The following is a 12989-nucleotide window of genomic DNA, read 5'->3' as shown; positions in this document are numbered from 1 at the left end:
CGTTGTTTAAAGCGGCGGAGGGGGGGGGCATTCAAAAACTGAGGTGATAAACACATTTTAAACAAATGTTAAACACCAAACCGAATGAGTAAAGATATAATGTAAGATAAAGCAACAAAAAGTCGTCATTTTGTCGGTGTTGTTGTGGATTTGAGTTCAGAGTTCTGCAGCCTTGAATGGAAAATGGCCTAACAGACAAGCTCACCTTATTATTGGTTTGTGGCCCAAGACTCCCTTTAAAAGGATGCTTTTGGACAAAACGGACTCTCATCTGGTTTATATAAAATATGAGAAAGGCCACGTGTGTGTGGACATCCTCAGACATGTCGTGGATCACACCCTACACTAAAAACCAAGCCATCTAAGTTTGATTCCCAGCCACGGCTAACATCAGTAGCACATGATATCTCAACCTGTGCCGGGGGCCCTCCCCGAGGTTGACTCGGTATCAAATGATAACCTTGTGCGGTGTGTAAACACCAGCAGTGGGGAAAGACAAAGATGGCGGGGCTTGGTGCTGGCCACACCGTTCCCTTTGTGCGACAATCCAGCCGTCACAAATTCTCACGAACTCCACTTGCTTCAAAAGTCTGTGCCGGCTACACGGTGGGGGATCTCTGCCCTATGTAGGTACGCGTGTGAGCGTGCGAGAACGAACTTGAACACAGCAATGCGCTCGGACGTCCGCGAATAGAGGAGGGAAATGTGTGAGCGTGAGAAAGGGTGTGGGTTCGTGTCAGAGCATGTGAGAGTGGCAGTTAAAGTGTGGGATTTTGCATGAACATGTGGGTGGCAGTCAGAGCAAGCAAAGGGTGTGTGTGAAGTCTCAAAGAGCATGAACGTGCGTGTGTGTGTGGGAGAGTGGTGTGTGGGGAAGCGGTAGTGCAGTGGTTAGCTGCGCTACGAACCTGGCGAACCGAGTTTGATTCCTGTTCACGGTCAACACCAGTGACGATTATCTGAACCGGTCCTGGGCCTCCCCTAGGTCAACTAGCCTCAAATCAGTACCTGGTGCGGTGTGTAAACATCGCCACTAGGGAGACAAAGGCGGCCGGGCGTGGTGCTGGCCACCCACCCCCTCGTGTACCGTGCCGGCCTTCATAGGTGCCCACTAACAGCACTTGCCCCAACAGTCTGTTAAGGCTATACGGGAGATCTTTGTTTTGTGTGTGCGGGAACCCCTGGCAATAATGTGCAGGGGCGTGCGGGAAAGTGTTAGCGCTTGGGGGCGTGCGTTAGAATGCGTGAGAGAGAATGGGAGCAAGTGTGAGCGTGTGGGTATCGACAAGAACCTGGAAGGCTAAAGGAGTGCGTGGGAGGCGAGGGGAGTGTATGAGAACGCGTGGGAGTGTAAATGAACGCACGCTTCCGCGTGGCAGCGTACGGAGGTATTAGCGAGTAGATAATGTACACTGTTCACGCGGAGGAACTTGACAAAAAAGTTAACCAACGAGATGTCAAAAATCCGCAGAGGCATTCCAACAAGTTCACACAGGGGTCATGGTGAGGTCTGGCCACGGTAAAATCCCTATGTCGCATTAGCTCTACCACAATGTGAAAGTGTGTACATACGAGACTACATGAATCATGTGGCACCAGTGGTCATATGTGGGAGTGCATGTTGCAGGGTGGTGCAGTGTTAATTTACTACTAAAATGAGCCAAGAATGTCTGTGTGTCACGCACGTGACGTCACTCCACGTCGGCCAGCCCACCTCATTAATAATCATGAACAGGTGCCATCCTCCACTTTGGACCGCCCCCCCCCCTCGTTAATAATCATGAGCAGGTGACGTCACTCCACATGAGGGGGCGAGGCGCCTCCTCCCCCCTCCTCAGCGAGTTGAGTATGTGGAGTATGTATGTGTAATACTCAACTCGTATTACACATAGCAACATCGCCCCTTACTGCAAAATCTGGGCAGGACCTTCCTGGAAATCACTTGATACACAGTGAGGCTTTCTTGGGTAAACAAGAGTAACAGTAAAAAATGTGTCCATGTCGGACCATGGGAAAACACGGGAGGGCATGTAGGTAGAGCTTGTGGGCGCACGGGAGCTTGTCGGGAGACGAGCGATTGTTTGCAGGCGTGTGCATGAACAGCCCATCGCCTTGCACGCGTCTGTGTGCGCGCGTGCGTGCGTGTGTGCGCAGACAGACAGACAGACGCATGTCCACACGTGGGACCACACGGCTTGACCCGCGAACCTTCCCATGGGAATGCCGGAGTGCGTGAAGATGTGTTCGAGCGAGCGTGAGCACAGAGACGGCGCAAGCTCGTGCGGGTGTGCGTGCACGCGTGCGTGCATTTTCAAACCTGCTCTGTCGGTGGTGCGCCCTCGTCCCGGATTAAGAGCAGGAGGCTTTGGCCATCTGCCACCATCTCCTTCTTGAAGCGTCCCCCTGCACACGCAGAAGCGACCAGCGGCCTTAAAACGTAGTGCCGGCATTGAGCTTGCTGTGCAGGCGGCTCCGAGCGCCAGTCGCCCGCCTTAAAGGAAGATGAAGCCCGGAGCAAGGCACACAAACAGCCGATCTTCTTGCAATAATATGACTTAAATAAACTTCTGTCTCGAGAAATGAAAACGAAATAAAAATTTGTCTCTTCAAGGAGGCAAACTCTGGACCAGTTTCGATTTTATAGATATCATTATCAGAGTCAAATCCTGCTGGATTGCTAAGTTATTGGCAAGTGTATTCCTTCAAAATGGGGCTCTGCCAGCAGATAAATCAATATCATACATAACCTGTCAACGGTTCTAAGTGGGATACGTTTTTTTTCTAGGCAATAGAATTATAAATGCGTCCTATCAATTTCCTGAATTAATTTTAATGCAACAGCACCTCTTCAAGCAAAAGAGAAAAAACTGGAAACCCAATGCACCTGAAAAGTGGAATGACCATTCCATGCATGAAGAGGAGCGATTTTCTAGTTCACCGTAGCAACCCACACGACAAACACACCACCCGCACCACGCGTCAACAGCTGCACCATTTACAAGCGGGTGGAAACTCACAATCGCTAATAGCTGCTCGGCACAGCCAGCTATGGCCGTACATAATTGATAGCGGCAATAAGAGGGCCATGTCACCTCGCATAAGCATCGAGCCCTGCAGGGGTCGCACGGAAGAGTGCAGTGGGAAGGCGGGGGGGGCAGGCAGGCAGGCGTTCGCTAACCCGCACCTCCCCTACAAACCCACTCAGAATGCGCCTTGCTGAAGGACCTGATCCCCACTACGCCACAATCTCCCCACCCCCCCGCTCCCCCACTGCCCCCTGAAGACGGCAGGAGGCCGCTTTAAGCGCCACGCCGCCACCCAGCCGACCCACTAACCCATTAACCAGGCGCACGCGCACGCGCTCCATCCTCTCTCCGCTGGGGGCCGTGATGCCGCCGTGCCAAATTCGGGGAGACGGGAGCCTCGAGTGAGCCACGGCTGATTTGTACGCTGCTCCATTTGCATCAGGCAGCCCGGTGGCTTCGTTTTCTAGCATTTTTTGGCGTCTTTGTTGCAGTCCAACAAAAATGTGACTGTCTTTTAAAAAGGAAAAAAATGATATTACCAAGGTGAAAAACTAGTTCCGCGTGTATTTTCTTCACAGCGAGAAGGAAGCACGCGAGGTTGGAAATGTACTAACTCGTTGCACGTACGCTGTGTGCACGCCGTCTCGCCTTCGTGCATCGCTGGAGGTCGTCGACGTTTATCGCGGGCGGGAAAACGGCGCGATCGTGGAGGGGGGGATGGGACGGAGCCTCGTGTACGCTGTTGGCGGAAACCTTCTCTGATAATCAACGTTTTGTGGGTGCTTTCTCAGACGGGAGAGAGGGTGGTAAAAGAGGAGCGTGCGGCCACATGCTTGGATGTAAAACTGAATTTTGTTTTCCTTTTATCAACTCCAAAGTAATTCGCGTCCACGATTCCGTTCAGGAAACGAGTTTTAAATAAGCAAGCATCATTGCGATAAAAACTGCACAAATCCTTTCAAGAAGGTTGTGCCGGTTTGTATGTACGTTGAACTTCCTTCGCACCGTACGCAGCCAACTGTCCCTAATCGGAGGTGCAGGGAGATCGGAGGTGCACGAATTCACATGAGCGTCGCTTGGCAGGGCGAGAACAAGCCCCGTCGTGTCGCGCCGCCAGCTCGAGGAAGAGGAGAAGGGGGGAGGGGGCTGCGTGAGGCTTCCGAGCTCCGCTGGGGGACTCGTGGGAGTGAGATTCGCGTGGAGCTAAAACCAATGCACAGAGTCGGACAACCTTCGGAAGGCTCAGCACCTGTCCACTGAACGAACCCCGAACCCCCGGTCGCTGTCCAAACACCGCCGAGTAAACAATTAACCTCAACACTAAAACTAGAACCCAAACACTTCCCCTAAACCTCATGTCATCTTAAGCCTCAAACCGAACGCCACCCCTGCACCCTACATCATCTTAAGCCTCAACCCAAGCATTACCCCATAAACCCTAATCCAAGCATCATGTTGAATCCTAAACAAAACACCTTCCACCACCTTCAGCCTCAACGCACGCACTACCTTTAAACCCCTATAGCCTCCATCACCCTAAACCATAAACAAACCCTACACCTCAATCCCCACCCACACCACCCTACCCTCCAACCCAAAGCCACCCAACTGCGAAGGCCACAAAGCTCCTGTGACCTACGGGCACAGCACCGGCGCCGTAGCCGACACTACCACGAGCAGCAGCGCCCGCCCGGCGCTCACCTTCCGGAGACTCCTCCCGCACGTACGCGCCTGTCAGAAAGCGATGCACCAGCGCTGACTTGCCACAGCCAAGGTTTCCCACAATCCCCTGCAGGAGGGCGGCAGTCAGGGTGTGGGGTTTGGGTTAACAATAACGAACGAAGAAAAAAAACAGACAACCGGTCTGCCGTCTCGTGCATCTTGAGCCGTGAAACACGGGGCAGCAATCATCATGTGAACGTGGGCCAGCCAGGGACACCAACGTCAGGACCACATTTTGACACGGATTCCATTTTCCAGCGATGTGTGATTGCTCCACTAGAGGGTGGAACAGGGCTCCTGCATCAACAGCCTGCAGGCAGATTTAACGAGCTACCCTGTGTGCATAATGAATAAATATACTCCCCATTACTTTACGTATATTACGTTATATGTAGCATATGCATTACATCTACCATCACTTTGGGTGCGGGTTGACGTACGGAATCACGGTATGTGAAAACGGAAACGGTAAACCGCAAACTGTCCGAGTCGCCGCAGTCGCGCTGACAAGTTAATCAGCGGGCGACGTAAGCGGACGGATGGCTGGTGCCTGCTGGTTAATAATCGCGCAGCCGTTCACAGCGGTGTCGCCACGGAGGACGCACGCCCAGGATAGCGGAAAATCCGAACAGAAAGGGGCGCCATGGTGGTGAGATGTTAACTACTTCACCTGTTATGCAGGAGGTCGTGGGTTCCCCCATCCTAACGCCTGCATATTTGGAGTTTACCGGTAAATCTCTCTATCCCTGTTGGTCGCGTGGATTTCTCTCCGGGTCCTCCGGTTTTTCCCCTCCACATTTAGAATCAACGTGCGTTCAGAGTATTCGGCCGCTATAAATGTCCACGTGATATCTCGTTGAGTTATCGTTTGTGATAGCCAGGTCGCTTCTGAAAAAAAGCTACATAGCTTAGTGGGCCTTACCTGGTAAAATAAAAAAAAATTTGTTTAGTTTTAGTTTGAAAGCATCTGCTGACTACACGAGGGCCGTTCGGGGGGGGGGGGGGCGGGGGGGGCCCTCGTGAGAGCGTCCGTCACGAGGCGACGGGACAGATGGTAGTGGTGGTGGGGGCGGCTCACCACATGCAACTCCGGCACGCCACGGCACAGGGTCCACTCCTGGCTGTTTACGAACGAGTCTGGAAGACAAAACAATGGGGAGGCAAAACAGGGTGAGTGGCGGGAATCGCGGGTTAGTTCACCTGCTCCAAAACAAGGTGAGCCCACCTGCTCCGAGCCCCCCCCCCCCCCCCCCCCAACGCTTCAGGCCACGACTTGTAAACTGTCACGATACAGGGGTCACGTTTCGATTCAACATTCATTGCTTTTCGTTGTTGTCTTGTTTTCACTGTCGAGTTTGCATTGCTTCGTCGCTTTTTGTAGGGCTCCCACGCATGTTGTGCGTGCATGTGTGTACTTGTCGGGGCCTGCACTAAATGAATACCTGGTGCAGTGTGTAAACATCAGCACTGGGGAGACAAAGACAGCCGGGCGTAAATGCTGGCCAACACCACCCAACCGCCTAGGTTTTAACATTTGCATGCAATTTACATATTATTCAAAATGTACAGTAAATAAACGCTGCTTATACGCACAGCATAGGAATCAATGTTAGCCAGCGAATCGTTACATGGTCATGCTAAACCCACACAAGAGTGTCACGAGAAAGCCGTCAAATACAAACGCTCCAAAGATCCGCCAGTATAGCCTGAACAGACTGTCGGGGCAAGTGCTGTTGTTAGCAAGCACCTATGAAGGCCGGCACGGCACACGAGGGGGTGGGTGGCCAGCACCACGTGATGCACACATGTGCAGTGCTCACAGAAGGCCTGTGGGTCAGCCAGATGGACACTGAAGAGTGCATTTAACATTTTAACCAAATAATTCATTGGCATTGTCCTTCCCCAGATGTTCACACATTATTCACAATTTCACTTGGAAGGAGGCTTACACACGAACCGGCAGCAATGATGGTGCAATACAAAATCCATACGCACAACATGAAAATTTTCAAATACATTCCTCAATTTTATCTTGATTTAGCCATCTGTGTCGTGCCATGCGACAAAGTATCCATTCAGATCTCTCGCACAGCTGTGCAACCCTTCGTGTTGGACAATGGCCCACGGAAGCAGACATCATAGAGATACCTCTGCGATCCCTTTGAGTGACCTCGGTTCCACAAGGCAGGGCGCAGCACTATCCCGCTCGCTCTGCCACCGAGAGTAATGTTCGTCGCCTGACGAACAAATTTGAGGATATATATTTTTTTCTAAAGTAACACATCATGCACTAACGGGGTTTGAGGAGCGGATGGCTACGTTGCAGGACTTGCCCAAAAAACTGCAGGTGCGGCTGACAGAGGCGAGGGGGCCGCCCGTGATCCTGGGGGAAGGTGTTGTTTGTACAGCACCCACGTGCGCATTTTCACACCAATCAGCCACTTTTGCGGCAACGGCGCGACCACCGGAGGGCTTCAGCAACTTCACCAGGCCCTCTCCGCTCACCGGCTCACGTGGCGCTCATCCATTGTTTATCCCTCCCACACTGCTCCTGGCTTTCCAAACAGCCAGGCTGCCCTCGTCTTAACGACAGCAAATAGGCAAACAAGCCCAGGCCATTATTCCCCAAAGGTAGCAAATCGTTGTCGCTCTAGACACATAAATACATTACTGCCCTCCCCCCATCCCAGATGTTCATCGCAAGGGGGCGGGGGGGGGGCATAGCCGTGCTCGTCCCCCCCCCCCGCCTCTTGGGTCTGTCACATGGAAGCCGACGTTACGACCCAGCGACCTCGCCAATAACCTTGGAAAAGCAGCCTGCTCGCCGCAAACTCGCAACGCCGGCGCCACACCCGGGCGCCGCGACATGTGGACACCACGCACCGATCACCCCGCCCCCGAGCGCAATGTTCACTTAACGTGCGGGAAAGTAGAGGCCCTTTCGCAAGTCATTCATTTTAGATGAACAGGTTTAAAGAAAGCATCATAGACAAAGATCCCCATGAAGCCTGGGTCAAGTGATGGGACCTCACGAGGGGTGTCTTGGCCAGCACCACACCTGGCTGGCTTGGTTGTGATTCCACGCTGAGCCAAGTACTAATTTGAGGGCCGAGTCAACTTTTGGGAGCCCAAGACATGTTAGCCGCAGTTGACGTTAGCTGTGGCTGGGAATCGAACCCAGGTTCCCGGGTTCGTAGTGCAATGTGATGAGTACTACGCTACACCTCTTATACCACCCCCCACGCGTGCCGTGCCATTCTTAATAAGTGTTCGTGAGTCGCACTTTCCCCAAACAATCTGTATGGTTATAGAGGGGACCTCTGCCTTTGTTATATGCTGCACACGCAAACTATACGGAGTAAAAATAAAAATATTATGTTCACTATAAAAGAATGCAATGCAAACATGTAAATACAATGAATACATAAATATTACATGTATTAGCGATATTTAACAAGATATCATTAAAATAAAAAAACACAAATGCAAAAATGATCTGATATTTCCAATGTAAGGGTCCCAAGCTTAATTTTTTATTGCTCGACGGGGTAATGCTGACTTATAATAACTGCATTACTGCAAATTGTTACATGCATTGAAAAACACATTAAACAGAGTAACGGAGGGTTAATACCCACATTATTATTTTTTGCAGCACACACGCACTCAAAAGCCAACAATCACTACACAAAGCCAAAGATCGCTCCGGTTCAGCCTTACCAACTGGAGGGACAAGAGCTCTTAGCAAACGGTTATTAAGGCTGGCACGTGCACACATGGGTGGTATGGTCAGAATTTATGCCTGGCTGTATTTGTCTCCCTCGTAGAAATGTTTACACACTGCACCAGGTGCTCATTTGAGTGTGGCTCGACATTCATACACGAAGACAAAGATCCCCCGTATAGCCTTAACAGACTGTTTGGGCCAGGTGCTGTTCGCGAGCACCTATTAAGGCTGGCACGGCCGACATACGAGGAGGTGGGCGGCCAGGACCACGTCCGGCCACCTCTGCCTACCCAGTGGCGATGTTCACACACAACACCATGTACTCATTTGAGGCTGAGTCAACCTAGGAGAGGCCCAGGACCTGTTCAGATCATCGTCACTGGTGTGCATGCACAATGCATTGCTATTACCCTAGAAAGCACTTGATACGGTCTCGGTTCATGCGAGTGGACGAGCGGATCGCGCACTCGGTTGTGCACACGGCGGGCTCACTGTGCCGCCCTGCGCTTTCCCTCCTCATTACAGCTGCCACGGCTCTGGATCCCACAGCTGTAGCGCAGTCCCCTCGCCGGCAGGGAGGGGTGTACGAATCCAGCAAGCGCCCTCTTGGCATTTTAGAGATCTCCTACGAACCCCTGAAGCCTTCTGCAGACCCGCCCCACTCTCATGGGGTCTCATGACCCCATACACGTCCTCAGGGAGTCCGCAGGAACCACCCTGTTAAGAACACCCGGTAAGAGTTTCCCAAGTGGCTCTGGGGTCAGAGCACTGAGCATGCGTCCATTGTTTCTGGGTTCACCTGTGATTAAACAGGGGTCTCGAGTATAGCGAGTTTATGGTCTGGGCACAAGCGACCAATGACGGCAGAAAAAGATCCACGTCGCATCAAGTTACAATTTAGTTTGTTTACTTAACTCAGAAAAATATTTAAGCTCTGAGAATTTAAAAACATATTTGCGCCACAGGGGCAAAAGCGCTCACACTTATTTAGTGTACTTGCACGGGCGACAACACTGATGAAAAATAAAATATTTCATTGGTGTCGATTGCCACCTGATAAGAGAGACTTCTATATAAGAGAATGCGGAAAAGTACAGCGCTCCCTGGCATGCGGATAGGAGGTCACTCAGAAGCAGTTACATGGCACCTCCTGCGTGCTCTTCTCTAGCACGCGGTGATGCGCTTGCAGCATCGGGAGATGTTTCGACCGGACACTTCTGTGTCGTGACACGATCGCCGACAGCAAAAACAGAACAACATTACGGAGAGAGAAAAAAAACAAATACAAACACGAAAATATTCTACAAAACAACTCCTGGTTTCAGACACTACGGCGTCTGTGGGGTCTCAGTGTCGCGTACCCCAGGGGAATGTGACCTGGTAGCCCCCCCCCAAAGACCTCCAGCTCGCCTCCTCAGATGCTGTGCGTGCAAGCGCTTCTGAGCGTGATGGCTTTCCACACGGATTTTTATAATTAGCTCACATCAAGCAAATCGGAATACTGTATCTGACCGCAAAAAAAAACTGGGCCATTCCACCAAATACGAAAGCCTCGGAGCACAGCGTGATCTGATGGGCGAAAATCAAAGGCGCGCCCGTTATATTTTATTGTTGTTATTCATACCGTGGTTGCCTTGTTTTCTCATACGTTTGTTATTTTCACACACAGATTACAGAAAATACAGTGAGCTCATAAAGGCATTGGTAAGGCATGGGGGTTATCCAGGGGCACGTTTATGCTGCTACATACAGTGAGGGAAAAAAGTATTTGATCCCCTGCTGATTTTGTACGTTTTCCCAGTGACAAAGATTTTCTGTTTGCACAGTCACATAGTCACTTTAAGATGTTTTCTTGTTCATGTTTTGTTTTTTGTTTGTTGCGGTTGCACTCGATTCAAGAGCCAAATGGCTCATAGAGCTATACCAAATAAAAACAATGGAACTATGGAACTATCAGTCTATAATATTAATGGTAGGTTTATTTGAACAGTGAGAGACAGAATAACAACAATAAAATCCAGAAAAACGCATGTCAAAAATGTTATCAATTGATTTGCATTTTAATGAGGGAAATAAGTATTTGACCCCCTCTCAATCAGAAATATTTCTGGCTCCCAGGTGTCTTTTATATAGGTAACGAGCTGAGATTAGGAACACACTCTTAGAGGGAGTGCTCCTAATCTCAGCTTGTTACCTGTATAAAAGACACCTGTCCACAGAAGCAATCAATCAATCAGATTCCAAACTTTCCACCATGGCCAAGACCAAAGAGCTCTCCAAGGATGTCAGGGACAAGATTGTAGACCTACACAAGGCTGGAATGGGCTACAATACCATTGCCAAGCAGCTTGGTGAGAAGGTGACAACAGTTGGTGCGATTATTCGCAAATGGAAGAAACACAAAAGAACTGTCAATCTCCCTCGGCCTGGGTTTCCATGCAAAATCTCACCTCGTGGAGTTGCAATGATCATGAGAACGGTGAGGAATCAGCCCAGAACTACACGGGAGGATCTTGTCAATGATCTCAAGGCAGCTGGGACCATAGTCACCAAGAAAACAATTGGTAACACACTCCGCCATGAAGGACTGAAATCCTGCAGCGCCCACAAGGTCCCCCTGCTCAAGAAAGCACATATACATGCCCGTCTTAAGTTTGCCAATGAACATCTGAATGATTCAGAGGACAATTGGGTGAAAGTGTTGTGGTCAGATGAGACCAAAATGGACTCTTTGGCATCAGCTCAACTCGCCATGTTTGAAGGAGGAGGAATGCTGCCTATGACTCCAAGAACACCATCCCCACCGTCAAACATGGAGGTGGAAACATTATGCTTTGGGGGTGTTTTTTTTCTGCTAAGGGGACAGGACATCTTCACCGCATCAAAGGGACGATAGACGGGGCCATGTACCGTCAAATCTTGGGTGAGAACCTCCTTCCCTCAGCCAGGGCATTGAAAATGGGTCGTGGATGGGTATTCCAGCATGGCAATGACCCAAAACACACGGCCAAGGCAACAAAGGAGTGGCTCAAGAAGAAGCACATTAAGGTCCTGGAGTGGCCTAGCCAGTCTCCAGACCTTAATCCCATAGAAAATCTGTGGAGGGAGCTGAAGGTTCGAGTTGCCAAACGTCAGCCTCGAAACCTTCATGACTTGGAGAAGATCTGCAAAGAGGAGTGGGACAAAATCCCTCCTGAGATGTGTGCAAACCTGGTGGCCAATTACCTCTGTGATTGCCAACAAGGGTTTTGCCACCAAGTACTAAGTCATGTTATGCAGAGGGGTCAAATACTTATTTCCGTTATTAAAATGCAAATCAATTTATAACATTTTTGACATGCGTTTTTCTGGATTTTTTGTTATTCTGTCTCTCACTGTTCAAATAAACCTACCATTAAAATTATAGACTGATCATTTCTTTGTCAGTGGGCAAACGTACAAAATCAGCAGGGGATCAAACACTTTTTTCTCTCACTGTACAGTGGGATGCCACCACATATATTCAATCAGCAGGTCGTGTTCCTGTGGTGGTAAAGAGTGGGTACTCTCACATCGTCCAAGAACATCTTGGCTCTAGCATGGAAGAGTAGGCAAAATAATCCTCTAGAGGGGTTTTCAAGAGCTCCCAAAAGTGCAGGGCCTTTCATCAGTGGGGGCTTGAGAAATATATATTTTATATATAAGAGCTATAAAGTGAACTATATAGCTCTTATTCTTTGGGTCTTTCGGTAAAGCCACGTAGATAGAAAAATAAAAAATAAAAATATCACGACGTTTCAATCGCAACACAAGCAACCGTCATCAGGTGAAAAAATATCGCGGGAAAGCTGCTGAGGAAGGATGTTATATCGCGTGAGAGCTGCTGAAGCAGGATCTTATAAAGGTTTGAGATGGGTGTAGCCCAAGGGTCATAAGCGAAGTGGGCGGGGGTAGAGATGAAATTTGCATGTCAATGTAAGATCGGAGAGCTGGGCTACCTCCACGACGACGAAGCTGTGGAGGTGGCCATTGTATTGTGAGAGATTAGCATGTCAATGTAAGAAAAACGAACAACACGAAAACCACCGCCACATTGAAGAAAGCGAGTAACGGTGGCTGTGTTAGTGAGACATTTAGCCTATTAATGTAACGACATTTAACCTGGTAGAATAGCATGTCAATGTAAGAAAAAACGAGAGCCACCGCCACATCGAGGAAAACGAGCAACGGTAGCTGTGTTAGTGAGATATTTAGCCTATTAATATAAAGACATTTAATTGTGTTTTGACCGGCCGTCTGTGTTGCTTTATATGGTTTCCAAATTTTGCTAAACCCTGTTTGATTTAGTGTGCTCCTCCGTCTATATATCTACGGTTATGTTTCCTCTCTCTCTTAAATGTAGCTCTTCTGTACCTAATGATGATTGCTTGTGTTGCAATCGAAACGTCGTACGCTATTATGTAATTGTATTATTTATTTCTACGTGACTTTACCGAAAAAACCAAAGAGTAATTCCTGCAGTCACGAAAGCGTAA

The 12989-nt window shown here is 49.6% G+C and overlaps 1 protein-coding gene across 3 annotated transcripts in view; it reads right to left on the bottom strand.

Annotated features, from left to right (window-relative positions):
- Nucleotides 1-12989, bottom strand: part of LOC116938557 (arf-GAP with GTPase, ANK repeat and PH domain-containing protein 1-like) — a 176386-nt gene that overhangs the window by 103192 nt on the left and 60205 nt on the right. For all 3 annotated transcript variants that reach the window (XM_076059408.1, XM_076059407.1, XM_032945827.2), the window contains exons 2-4: nt 5827-5885; nt 4728-4815; nt 2318-2403 (exon numbers count right to left, since the gene is read on the bottom strand). In XM_076059408.1, coding sequence (XP_075915523.1) covers nt 2318-2403; nt 4728-4815; nt 5827-5885 — 233 coding nt within the window. The remainder of the gene's footprint in view (nt 1-2317; nt 2404-4727; nt 4816-5826; nt 5886-12989) is intronic.

This window comes from Petromyzon marinus, chromosome 4 (genome assembly GCF_048934315.1).
Source record: "Petromyzon marinus isolate PM22_M1 ecotype Great Lakes invasive population chromosome 4, UKy_Petmar_22M1.pri1.0, whole genome shotgun sequence".
In the NCBI taxonomy this organism is placed as follows: Eukaryota; Metazoa; Chordata; class Hyperoartia; order Petromyzontiformes; family Petromyzontidae; genus Petromyzon; species Petromyzon marinus.
Note: the sequence above shows the minus strand (reverse complement) of the source record. Positions and strands in the feature narration are given on the sequence as shown.